General features: G+C 45.8%; 1 protein-coding gene across 2 annotated transcripts; it reads right to left on the minus strand.

Moving 5' to 3' along the window:
• Nucleotides 1–802: 802 nt before the first annotated feature.
• On the minus strand, nt 803–13,112 carry AK2 (adenylate kinase 2). Of its 2 annotated transcripts, none has more exons than XM_035120072.3 (7): nt 12,965–13,112; nt 10,587–10,712; nt 8,277–8,387; nt 6,879–6,973; nt 5,723–5,795; nt 4,487–4,682; nt 803–1,574 (listed from the first exon to the last, which is right to left on the minus strand). In XM_035120072.3, exons 1-7 carry the CDS (start codon nt 13,070–13,072, stop codon nt 1,567–1,569), a joined length of 717 nt encoding a protein of 238 aa, XP_034975963.1. In that variant the 5' UTR covers nt 13,073–13,112; the 3' UTR covers nt 803–1,566. The 2 variants fall into 2 exon arrangements, with proteins under 2 accessions (XP_034975963.1, XP_088528323.1); XM_088672197.1 differs by having other exon boundaries at nt 3,669–4,682.
• Between the last annotated feature and the right edge of the window lie 66 nt (nt 13,113–13,178).

The raw sequence follows: 13,178 nt of genomic DNA on the forward strand, positions 1-13,178 counted from the left end.
CAGCATGTTTTTACATGAGTAGAATGTGTCCTTTTAATTAAAATACATCTCTGGGTTATTTGTAGGGCCTGCCTGGTGTTTTTATATGAGTGGAATGTGTCCTTTTATTTAAAATGCATCTCTGGGTTATTTGTGGGGCCTAGGAATTCGCTTCCTATTTTTTTTCAAAATATAGTCCGGCCCCCCACAAGGTCTGAGGGACAGTGGACCGGCCCCCTGCTGAAAAAGTTTGCTGACCCCCTGGTATAAATAAAATCCCACTGATCAATCTGTCAGGTGGGGAAGAGCCCAATTCCTAGCTTTAATGGGCTGATGTTTTCCTTTCTACAGGTGTGCTACAAGTGTCCAGCATTCTTTTCTCACAGTGGCCAACCAGACACCTTTGGGAAGCCCACAAGTAGGACCTGTGTGCAACAGCGCTCTCCCCGTCTGGCGATCCACAGCCACCGCTATTCAGAACATCAATACCTCCACCACTGAAAGCGAAACACAGACAAACATGTGGACACTTGATAAGTCATGTCCTGTCCACAGCTAAGATCACAGACCTTGCTATCTGCAAGCCCCAAGTTAAATTTTCTCTTTAAAGTATCATTACTTCCTTCCCTGTCCCACACCCCACTTAGAACACAGCTGACTGTGGTTTATCCTTCTGGTTTCTCTCTTCAGGGTTCAGGTTGCTATCAGGGTTTAAATCTTCCCTGAAGCCTATGCAGGACCAGAGAAACACGTCATAAAGAACTTGAGCCTATTGCTGCAACCAGCCTCCCACAGCTCCCCACACCCAAAATCAAGGGACAAATTTGTTCAGGTACAAAAGTGACAGCCATTTTATTGAAGCAGCAGGTGGGCCCTAAAAGGATGGCAAGTAAAAAAAACTGGAAGCTGCAGTGTTTGAGGGCAGGGGGAGTGTTCTTGGTCCTGGTCTTTCAGTATTTAAGTGAATACTACTCTGAACAATAAAGTAGGCAGCACTGCCCCATCCAGGTGGTGACGACTTCAGATGCCAATTGCTGATGCAGGAATTCTGCAGCATCTCTGCAGCGGGAGTTATTGAAAGAGCCGTTATCCTGAGGCCAAAATTGTCCACCCCAAGTGGAGGCTACATGGAGAAGAGGCACAGCAGAAACAAGGACTTGTGCACAGCTGGAACTCATGGGCTTAGAGAAGCTTTTGAGCGGATTTCTTGCAGTGCATAGTCTGCTAATTTCTGCCCTTTGCCTCCAGTGAACTTCCTAAATCACTGGGACCATCTAGGGGAAACAACTGGGTCCGAGATAGCTTCCCCTCCCTGCCAAGTTAAATTTTTACAATGCAACTGTCTAGAGTCAGAGCTATGGTGATATCTAGCCTTTACAAGCCTGTTTCAACACAATAGAGTACACATTTTCCTCCCTAAATTCTGGTTTGACTTTCTTAAAGAATTCCTTTCAAGTTACCCCTTGTGCTTCCTGCCCCTTTCCTTGCCCTCCCTTCCTTTGCCCCCTTGCCTTGAGAGCAAAGGGTGAGGGTGATGAACATGCAGCATTCGATGGTGTTCTGTCCTGTCTCGTCCACCTCCTGGATTCATGCGGCTGAAATGAAGACAAAATATAAAAAGAAAAATGGTCCTTAAGAACTCAAAATGAATACTTCTTTATGGCAGACAGAGAGGAGATAAGAAATCAAGGAGGAGGGGCTTGGGGTATTTAACACACTTGTGTATTGCCCTTCATAATATTTATCCCAGCGTAGTTTGCAATGCAAATTAAAACAAAAGAGCAATAAGGATGATGGTGGGTGGAGAACTGATTGGCAGCTGCAATGGAACTAAATGGACTGGCCTGTCCTTGTTGGGAAGTTCTTGTTCTTAGGCTCTCTTAATAGAACCTCCATCCCCTACAGGAAAACTAGCTCCCCCTTCACTATTAGATTATAACGGCCTTCCTTTAGAAGGCCTCAAAGGATTCTCAGTGTACAGACCAAAGCTGCTTATGCTCAAGGGATTGTTCATAATCTTAAACTAACAAGGCACCATCAGTGTCTCAGAGATGGCAACAAAAGCAAGCCTCAAACCAGGTGATTTGCAAGCTTGATTCAGTTGCATCCGTCTCCAAGCAAAGCACACAATCTGTGCTCCCAGAAACCTAAGCACCTAAAAGTAGAGTTCTCTGTTGGGATAAGAGATTAAGGCAAAAGCAGCCATAGGTTGGTCACAAATGGGAAAGGGCTGCAACCCCATGGGATGCATGGGTCTTTTTAAAATCACAAATTCTGTGAAATGGCCTCCTCTTGGAAAGAGATTCCCTTTCCAATAAATCACCGTTTTGAGAAGGTGTAATCATGTCCCATTCTTTTGAATCCCATGAGAAAATACCATCAAACATCAGTTCTGAGAAAAACTTTACAAAAAAAACAAAAACATTTTGAGGGGTGAGAATGGTATGTCTCCCCAGTGCCTTCAGATAATATAGTGAGACAAGGCAATTTAAATTTCAGGACTGTTATCAGGCCATCAAACAGGCAAATATTTTCGACTAAACTACATAATTTCCATTGTGAATTTTCTTTTTTTCAAAGCTGCAAAATGCTTCTCAATATACTCTGCAGTTCAGTGGGTTAAAGTGTTCTTCTCACTGCTGCGTTTCTTGCGCAGCGAAATACTATTTTGGCCTATTTAATCAAAAGAGGAGCACAGGTCTTTCAGAACAGTCATTTGGGAGCAAAAATACATTTAAGAACAATTAAAGGAAGGATAAAAAGAGAGAAGTGGAAAAAGACAAGGACACAGGTCAGTGGACAGGCACAATGACTTCCCTCCCCCCACACCCACCTGCCAAGGGCACTACAGTCCCTGATCTATCAAGTCAACTACACATACACAAGGACAAGAGAGCTGTAAGGTTGTGAGGCTAACTGGCAGATATAAATGTGAACCCAGAGGTAGGCAGCAACATCCACACATGCTAGAATTTGCACCTTTATTGTGTTGCAGCAAAACTCAGGAAAAGACCCTGGCAGCCACAAGAGCCAAGTGAAGGCGAGCAACGTACTGTAGCTGTAAGCTGGCATGATGGGCCCCGCAGATGGAAGCACATTATGAAATCAGAGTTCCCTCCCCCCCCCTCCGCACGCCAGCAACATTGCCACTTGTCTCAAGAAAACTCAAGTGCATCTCAAGGATATCACAAAAGGCAGGTCAAGTTTGAATGAGAACAAGGCTGCTTCAAAGCAAGATTGCAAAGGGGAGAGCAAGGGCTCTGTTTCCCTATCACCTCACTGAAAGGCAAGAACGGGGTCACTCCCAGCCAGCCTTCCCCAGCCTGGTGCCCCCTGCCTCCATGTTATTTTGGAGTACAACTCGCATCAGTTCCAGCCATGCTGAGAGTTGCAGTCCACACCATCTGGAGGGCACCAGGTTGAAAAAGGCTGCCTTAGTGGGATACAAAGTCAATTCTCATGAATAAATTATGCCAGGAATATAGGGCAACAGCATCCAGGCTCTGCCAGACCATTGTTAAGTGGGTTTTCAGTTTCTCCACCACAAATGCAATCTGGCCCACATTCTGGCGCCACTGCTAACCTGCCAGAGGAAGGTAAATGGGAGGGAGTGTTGATTGTCTTGCACCTTTGCCCCACGGTGGCACAATTCACCACAAAGCCTAGGAACCCTCCGTATGCATTCTCACCTTGTCAAACCAGTCCTCATTTTGCCATCTTATGCAAGTTATGGCTTGTACATTAATACACTAAGCCACAAGCACACACACAAAAGCAGAATTCTCAAGCCTGAAGAAGTTACGCAGAGTAGATGCTTCCACATATGGGCTTCCAATTTCAGGCTTCCATCATGAAGTTATAGAAGTATGGGATATGCACCGCACTTCCAGGGATGTGCTGGTTGTAGAGTTTCCGCTTGGCCCATGGAAGAACAGGATGTGCCCATGTCTCTTCACACAGGTGCACACATCTGTGCTGCTTTTGCACACACCCTCTTTAAGCTGACATGGCATTTAATTTCCTGCAGTTTTGGAGCCAAGGACTAGGACAAGGCCAGCCAGCAACTTTGCTTCCCGCCCACAGCTGCTAGTTTGTGACCTTCAGAACTCCTACAACATCGCACCAGGCCACCCGACATGTAGGTGGAACAGGAGAAGCAGCAGCAATTTTCCAGTTTAACCCTGTCGCCAAGATGAGTAGCAGAGCGCTTTCACTTTTGACTGAACAGGCGCAGCAGCCTAGTCCCCAGGTTCCGGAAAGCGGAGCGTGAAGCCGCTGCGCCCCCTGCAGGCCACCTGCACACAGCCCACGAGCTCTTCAAAAAATATATGCATACAAATCGGAGAAAATGCAGCATTTCCGTTTAATGGACAGTATATAAACAGCCTTCCTCCCTGGCAGCTTGGCACCTCTCCTACAGAGCTTGCTCTTGCAGACCCCAGAAGACAGGAAAGGAGAAGGAAGCATCAGACAGGAGAGCCCTAAACAAACATAACCAGGTCTTTACATGTTGCTTTTGAGAAAGCTGCCAGGATGCTGGCAAAAACCACATCAGGGGACTGGGAAGCATCCACAGCCGTATGGATGCCACGCCTGCTATAGTAGTTAACCAGTGGCAACGTCTGGGTGTGGTAGGCCTGCAGACGCGTCTTCAAAGCTCCTTCGTTGTCATCTGACCGGCGTATCAAGGGCTCTCCGGTGACCTAACCAAGAGCAAGACATAAAAGCAGGGGCAGCTAGTGATTTGGATATCAACACCTGGGTCACCTCTGAACACCGGCCATGCTGGCTGGGGGAGCCAAAAACATTTGGAGGGGAACTATGTGAGCTACCTTGAGGTGAAGATGCATCATCATAGGAGGCCAAAAGGACCTAAACTTCAGGATGCTGCAAGACGCAAGAGCTGTAAAAACCCTTAGCAAGCTTAAAACCTGATGCTACTAGCTTGATGACTCCCAGGAAATCTCAAATGCTATTCCAGTTCCCATCAGAGCCAGCCCAAGATATCTGGTGTTCCAAGCACCTAAACTGTCCAACTTAGGAGGTGCCCCTCATGATTCCTTGTACTGTGGCAGAGAATGCTGGGATGCAAACTCTGCCCAGGGCACTTTGCATTAAAAGGGGGGGGCAGCAGAATTCTGTCCTCTCATTTTGCAGAATTTGTTTTGAAGTATTTTATTTAATTTATTCTGATGCTGCTAACCATTGGAAGGGACCAGAAGCTATTCCACTCCCTCAACCAGTGGAAATATTATTTCAGTCTTCCCTTTGGATACTGAGATGTTGCCTACACAGTTTCAAGCAGTCTTTCACAACCAGGAAGGCAGGAATCAAATACTTGCCCCCACCGCTGCAAGACACTGGCAAGGCTCTGGTGAGTGAGACAGTCCCACAGGTTCTGCTTTGGATAACCCCTCCCGCTCAGCCCAACAATTTTGCAGAAGCTAGAGATATGTTCGGATCTGCACTTCTGATTCAATTAAACTGCAAAATTATCAGAGGATTCTAAGTCTAAAAGCAATATCCATCAAGTCAATTGGGAATTCAGTTTTGGTTCTGAATGAATGACCCAGTCAAGACTTAACTGCAGGCTAAAGCCACAGCAAGACCATTAAAAAAATTACAGTATTAAATTAAAATAAATTAAAGAAGTCTATCCAGCCTCCTGAAGGCAACACAGAGCAATCAAAGGCATATTGAATGGAGCCCCAAAAGGGAAGATCAAAATGGGAAGGTTACATACATCATCCTTCATGTGGACCTTAGGAGGATTGAAATCCTCATGGTATGAGCGGCCACTTGCTGGGTGGATGAGCCTGAAAGAGACCACAGCAGTCAGTCGAGTGCATTTCAGAGCAGGTCAAGGGGAGGCGTTATGGAGGAGAATTTTCTTCAGAACTAGGACTACAAGCATTTGGACCAGGCATTAGGGCTGATGCTGCAGCATCAGTGAATCTAACAGGTGGTCAGTCCTTGGATGGAGACCAATGGTTTTTTTTTTTAAAAAAACACCTGCATTTATATCCCACCTTTCTTCCATCAGAGAACGTAAGATGACAACACAGGATTCCTCCATCCAGACTAACCATATTTAAAACCCTCTTAGGTTCAATGTATAGCTATGAAGTAAGTTTTAAACAGGGCGGGGGAGGGGACACCACAGCAGAGGTAGGGAACCTGTGGCACTCCTGATGTTGGTGAGAATCCTGCTCCCATCAGCTTCAGAAAACAACATTGCAGAATGCATCATGTGCCCTGGGACCTGTTCTCCAGAACAGGAGTTGCCAATGTGGTGCCCATGGGTGCAAAGGTGTAACTGCCTCTTCCGTTATGTGATGGTAAGCAGGGCTAGTGGAGGTTGTACATGGAGCAGAAGGAAGAAGCTGGAGGAGTGACACTCTATCCCACTTCCCCACTTCCTCCTTCAGCTTTATGTGTTTCTCAATGCTCAGGCTAATTCTACTGGATCCAACTTTTAACAAACTCCCTTGGAAAAGCACACTTTCTTTCTCTCTTTCTGTCTCTTGTGGTGTGTATGTGTTAGATTTGCAGGAGGGGAGAGATAAGTGGCCAGAAGAGATTGTACCCACGGCACTCACTCAAAACCCCCAATGTTCCCACAGGCTTAAAAAAATTGGTGACCCCTGCTGTAGAATATATAGAACAAAAACGTAAACTTTAATGGGGGGAGTGAACAGAACACATTTTCAACAAAGGGTTTCCTTCTAATTCTCATTAGCACTGCAAGCAAGAGCTATCTGCTCCCCACACATTGTACAACACTGCACTCCTAGTTTTGTTTTACAAAGGTTATAACATGCAGCATCTAGTTTTTCTGAGTGGCTCAGCATATGGAATCCTCCCCCCCCCCCGTTTCCCCCAAAGGAAGTGGCAGTTACCGTCCAGTGATTCTCCGGATGAGTAAGGAGTCAGCAACAGCGAATTCAATGACAGAATCTAGTTTCTCTTTTCTCTTTTTCATGAGCTCATCCAGCTGCAGCATTTTAAGAGATGGAAAGAAGAACTACTTTTAAAATGCACAGAATGAGTGGATACAGGCCTAAGAAAGTCTCCTCTGAAACAAGAAAAATGAAGGCAGCTGGACCCTCAGCAGGCTTGGAGCTCAGCAATGGAGCCCAAAGTGAGCCATTCCAAGATAATGATCTCCAACTATGCGCCCACATTTTTCCAAACAGAATATACACCTCCTCCCACTTTCCTGTGGGGAGTTACAAAATAGCTCCCTTCTGTAGTTTGCAATCCACTTCATCAGATGCAGAAGTACTGTCCTTAGTTGTAACTCATGGTTGCTGGGGAAGGGAGTGTGGTCTTTGCCAGCAGTGAGGTCAAAATGAAGTGAAAGGGATAAGTATGTTGTTAACAGTGACCATTCAGAAAATTAAGTTGTTGCCGATAACACAGACATCCTGGGCATTGGCAAGCCGATTAACACATGCACTGTGATAAATATCCTTTGTACAATAGTGTTGCCAGGGTCCAGACCTGGTGGCAAACCCAGATGCCAGCTCTGTCCCTGTTTCTACTCTAGCAACACAGTCACAGTAACTTCCAATGTCAAAGGTTCATTCACTTGTTCACCTTCCAGTTTGCTACATGTCCTCTGGCAGCAATGCTCTTCTGCATTCTACACAGCCAGGCTCAATAGAAAAGAAGACACGGATGCAAACCTGACATCAGAAATGGAAATGTACAAAAACCAGCAGGGGAACATTTCAACTTCCATCCAATATTTGTCCTACTGAGGCTAGGCTCGTTGAAATTAATGGACATGACCAGCTTAAGTAAGTTCTATGAGTATAAATTACTTAGCTACCATCCTTAAGGCAGCTATGGTAGAGCAAAGAAATTTCAAAAGGGGACTGCACTGTGAAACAATTCATCAAGAGGTTTGATGCCATTGGTCACGGGCTACAGCAGGACAAAGGATTTTAAAATCACACTACATGTGTTAACCAAGAGCAGGATGTCTGCACCATCAGCAAGTGTTTTGTTTTGTTGGTTGGTTAATGGCCAATATTAATAACATATGTACTTTTCTGCTTTTCATTTCATTTTATCCTCAAGTGTTTACAGTTACACACACACGCCTGAACTCTGGATAACACTTCATCTGATGAAGTGAGCTGTAGCCCATGCAATCTTCTGCCACGATAAATCTTTAAAGTGCCACAATGCTCTTGGTTGGTTCTGCTGCCACAGACTAATGCAGCGGCACTCCTGGAAACTCTTATCCCCAATCTTAGAAGATCCAAATGCAGGTATCAGGAATCACGTACCATCTCTGCTTGTCGCACTGTGCGTGGAAACCCATCCAAAAGGAAACCATTCTTGCAGGAGGGCGTCTCCAGGTTCTTGTCAATCAGCTCCACCACCATTTCATCACTCACCTTACAATTTGGAGTGGGATGGGGGGTGGGGGAGAGAGAGACAGAGAGAGAGACAGAGAGAGAAGAAAATGAAGTCTTGCTACAGTGTCACCAGCATGTCAAACATGCTTATCCCTACCCACAATAATTTTTTCTTCCAAGAAGTCCTTGCGGCTATAAAGTAAGTTTGAAACTAGAAGTGCAAACACACTAAAGGATCAGAAAACAAGAAGACAGAAAGGATAGCTTTAAGACATTGTGTTGCACTCAGGATATCCCAGTTTATGCAACGGCTAGTGCAATATTGCACATTTGATTTCAAAAGAGGAGCCACAGAACAGAAGCAACATCCCCACAATTGCAAGCCCTCTCTATTCAAAGTGCACCACGGCACAGAAATTGTGCAGCCTGGTGCGGCTGGGGGTGGAAGAGGGCTGTCAGTGCTCTGGTGTCCTACTCCCAGCTAAAGACAGAACTAAGTGATCTTACGATCCCTCCCACCTATAACTTTCATGAAAGCTTCAGATTTAAAATTTCAGTTTATTCCTATGCATCAGAAATACATATATAAGTTTCTGATGTAGTCCGCAGTACTGAAAAAGCTACTGTTATCTCCCATCTCAAGACCTGGGTGTGGCGTGCAGTCAATGCAGCTTATTGGCTCCAGGTAAAATAAAACACATTATCTGGAATATCCAGCCATGCCCACAGTGCTCTTGGGTGTCTTAGGCCAGTGATAATCACAGTGGTGGCTTGAACGGAACAGATAAGCATTATCCATCACAGTCATGCTCTAAAACTGTAACTCTGAACAAAGTCTTGTTTGGAAGGCCACCAGCTATGACACAAGAAAATGCAGGCAAACAGAAGAAGCCATCCACATGCAACCCTAACCATGTCAATGAAGAAGTAAATCCTGCTCTATTCAATAGGGCTCACAGTCCTAAGTGAGGTTAGGACTGTGGTCCTAGACACCAAGTCTTGGTCTAGAGATGTCTACAAAGCAAACAGAAAGAGCAAAGAAGCATCTTTCATCAGTTCAGCTGCTGGCATAAGACTGGAATACGTACACTTTGATCCAAAGTATTCTTTTAAAAAGGTCAAACAGCAGGAAGATAAGCTAAATGAAATGGACAGAGGTGCCTTTGCCAACCTGGTATCCTTCTGATGTTTTGACTGGGGCTGACAGATGTAGAGGTCCAAAACATCTGGAGGACACCAGGCTAGCAAAGGCTAGTCAAGAAGAAGAAGAAGAAGAAGAAGAAGAAGAAGAAGAAGAAGAAGAAGAAGAAGAAGAAGAAGAAGAGGAAGAAGAGTCTAGACTATTGCTAGTTCAAATATTTTTTGTTGTTCCAAATAATGTCATTGCATTAAAGTAGGTAACCATGTTGGTCTGACACTGTCGAAAAATAATATAAAAAATAAAAAATTGTCTATAGACCACCTTATAGACCAACTACGTTTGCTGTAGTATACTCCTCTGAGAAATACCCCACCCCGCCCTCCCACTATATATAAAGGTCTGGTGACTTCTGCTTCAGTGTATCTGAAGAAGTGTGCATGCACATGAAAGCTTAGAGCAGAACAAACTTAGTTGGTCTATAAGGTGCTACTAGACAAATTTTTCCCCATTACATTAAGGTTTTAGACATGAAACATTTCACACATTGACCAGGAAAGGATGGAGATGGATGGAAGACAGAAAACATTTGTTTCCCACCAATTCTTCCTAGTTTGTAAGCTATACTGCTTTTATCACAGCAGTCATGAAATCCAAACTGTATAATGAAAATTTTAAAGGGAGAAGGTAAAGAGGCACTCAAATCTCTTTAGCCAGGAATGCCATGAAAACTACTTGAACAAAAAAGAAAAGAAGGCAATGCAATGCAATTGGAACACCAAGCCTCACTCCCTGCAACCAGTTCATAAATCAAAATCCATGCCCAGGGTGATGTGTGACACGACTCCACCGGGCGGTGTGCTGAACGTGTCCACAGAGGTTCTGTGCTCAACTCCAAAACTCTGTGGACACGTTCCGCACACCACTGTTTCCAAATCGTTTCCAATTCTCAGTCACATAAATCAGAGGCCAAAGAACATCATTACAGCAAAAGCTGGTGCCAATACTCAATTTAAAGAGTGGTTTTCAAAACAACAGAAGCTATTTAAAGGATGTGGCCAAAGGGAATGGCTCAGTGGCAATGACCCCTCTGTACCTACCAGCTTTCCAGCATCCATCGTCTGCTTCAACTTTTTGCCCAGCGGTGAGCCAGAAGCCACCATAGCTCTCAACATGTCGCCTGTCGCCAAGTGACATACACAATAGGCCTCAGCTAGCCGAGGGGCCTGCATGGGAAAGAACAAAGGAAATTGTGGGGGGGGGGGGAATTCACAGAGCAGCAACTGTAGGAAATAATTTTGGTGCATATAATTGAATCACATAGAAAATATGTTCACATGACCACTACAATATGGTAGAACCTTTACTGTGCCAGGTGTGTGAATGTACGTTTTGTGCTAAAGCCTGCAGCGAAAGTTGGACCACTCACTGAGTCCATCTAGCTTCGTTCTCTCCCAGCCCTACATGGAGATGCTGGAGATTGAACCTGGGACCTCCTGCATGCACAGATGCTCTACTATGGCCCTTCCCCTGTTGGAAGAAGGAAGCCTGGATTATAAGAATTGCTTTGGGGAATAAACTGATTGTCTCAGTGGTGTCTGACATTGCTAGTGAGAAAGGGATGCAGGATGAGTGTGTGAGGGAAGAAAGAGAAACCCCAGTAAGAGTCAAGAAGCAAGTAAGGGAAGGCCAAGGTGGCCCTAGAACAACTCTGGATAATTTATTCTGGATTTTAGGATTAATAGTACCAGTAGAGACCTAGGAGGTCACCTAGTCCAAATGCTTTTCAACTGTCTCCATATGTTGCTGGACTACAAACTCTCACCACTTCTGACCACCGACTACTAAGCTATCTGGGGATGATGGGAGCTGTGGTCCAACAACCTCTGAAGGTCAATCTAGTCCAACGGCTTTTCAATGCAGGATGCAACTACTTCAATGCACAGCACCTGCTTACTTACCTCCAATGAAGGAGAGACCTTCCAAAGCATTCCCAAAGTGTAGTTAAAATCTTTCCCCCTGAAATTTCCACCCCTTAGTTTTAGTTCTGCCCTCTGGAATAATGGAGAACAAGTTTGCTCCTCCAAACTTTGAACTCCCCTGCCCCTCAAACACATCAGAGTGAAAGTCCTTCTCCCGCTCTGATCAGATGTGTTAACATTTCCTAAATTGTTGATAACTGAAGCCCACTCCCTCCTGCATTAAAACTGGGAAGCCCACTTCATTCATACAGGCATTTTCCTTTTCCTTTTGGGAATGATTGAAAGGAGGCAAGTCCAGACCACTGACTCATGCAGAGACACAAGGATCAGCCGACTGACAGCAAAGAATTCTGCTATCAGGTGCGATCAAGTGGCATCCAATGCAGATATGGGGGAGCCTGACAGGGAGGAAGCAAAGTCAAAGCAGTGAGCACATACACAGACACAGGACAACCTCCTACGAGTGAGCACTCTAGCCTCACAAGAGGCTTTAGTAATTTGTTCACTTCTTGCAGCAGGGCAGCTGTTCCTTCAGGGCACACTACTTTGCCCAGGCCCACAGTTTTTAAGCACTAAAGAATGCTGATGGTTTTTAGATAGGCAGGCAGCTGAATGCCAGTTTTGCAAGAAATTATTACAGACATGCAATAGTGCCCCACCCAGCACTGTACAAAGGGCAAGCCGCTTGCCTTGCAACAGAGCAGAACGTAGATTAGTTGGCGCAAATAAAGTCCTACTCCAAATAACTTTCTGGTTTTGACACCCCAGCTTTAAATGAAGCGGCTTACATATGCTGCAACATCTGAGGCTGCACATCTTCCACAGGAAGTAAACCTCCCTTCACAACATGGGATAGAAAAAAGACTCCACAGAGACATTGTGCTTCACACACCCTTTTCTTTCTTTCAGATTAAGGGCATGTGTTGTGTAGTGGTTAGTTTCAGACTAGGTCTTCGGAGCCCAGGCTTCAAATCCCTGCTCAGCTATGAAGCTCACTGGGTGACCTTGGGCCCGTCATTGCCTCCCAGTCTAGCCTACCCACCTCATAGGATTGTTGTGGGGATTTAATGAGGAAGGGGAGAAGCACTAAATAAATAAATCTCACCCTACCCAACAGCTACTCCTGGCTATGGCAGTTTTACTCAAAACTAAACAAAAAACTCGGCAGTTACGTTTAAAGTACAAATACTAAAGCCCTACAAAGCAGGAACTTGCGGCAAAGTCTATTCATTCAGGGGAGAAAACTTGCTGTAATAAAAATGTTTCCGGGAAATGTCCTGCGCTGGAAAGGGGGTCCCTGCACAACCTGGGAATCCCGGACTCCTGGGTTCCTTAGAGGAAGCGGGGAAGGGGCAAAGAGGGCAGACTGGGGACCACGCAGGGCGGCTGCTGGACCCTCCACAGCCAAACGGGAGAAAGAAAAGGGCAGGAGCGGGGGAACTGGGGACGTTCCCTCGGGGAGGGACTGGGAATCCCGGACGCCTGGGTCCCCTCACCTGGGTCCCCTTCCCCGCCCCAGGCGGCCCGAGCAGCACAGCCCGGATGCCTTTGCGGACCCCGCGGCCGAGGCTTCCTTCCGTCCCGCATTCCTTGTTCGGAGCCATCGCCAAATCCTCCTTTGCCGCCTGACTCCGCAGAAGGCGTGCGGAGATGGCCCGCCTCCTGCCGGGCCCCCTATTGGCCAGCGCTCCCGGTCCCGTCCCTGCATGA

The sequence above is a fragment of the Zootoca vivipara genome, chromosome 6 (assembly GCF_965207765.1).
Source record: "Zootoca vivipara chromosome 6, rZooViv2.hap1.1, whole genome shotgun sequence".
Taxonomy (NCBI): domain Eukaryota; kingdom Metazoa; phylum Chordata; class Lepidosauria; order Squamata; family Lacertidae; genus Zootoca; species Zootoca vivipara.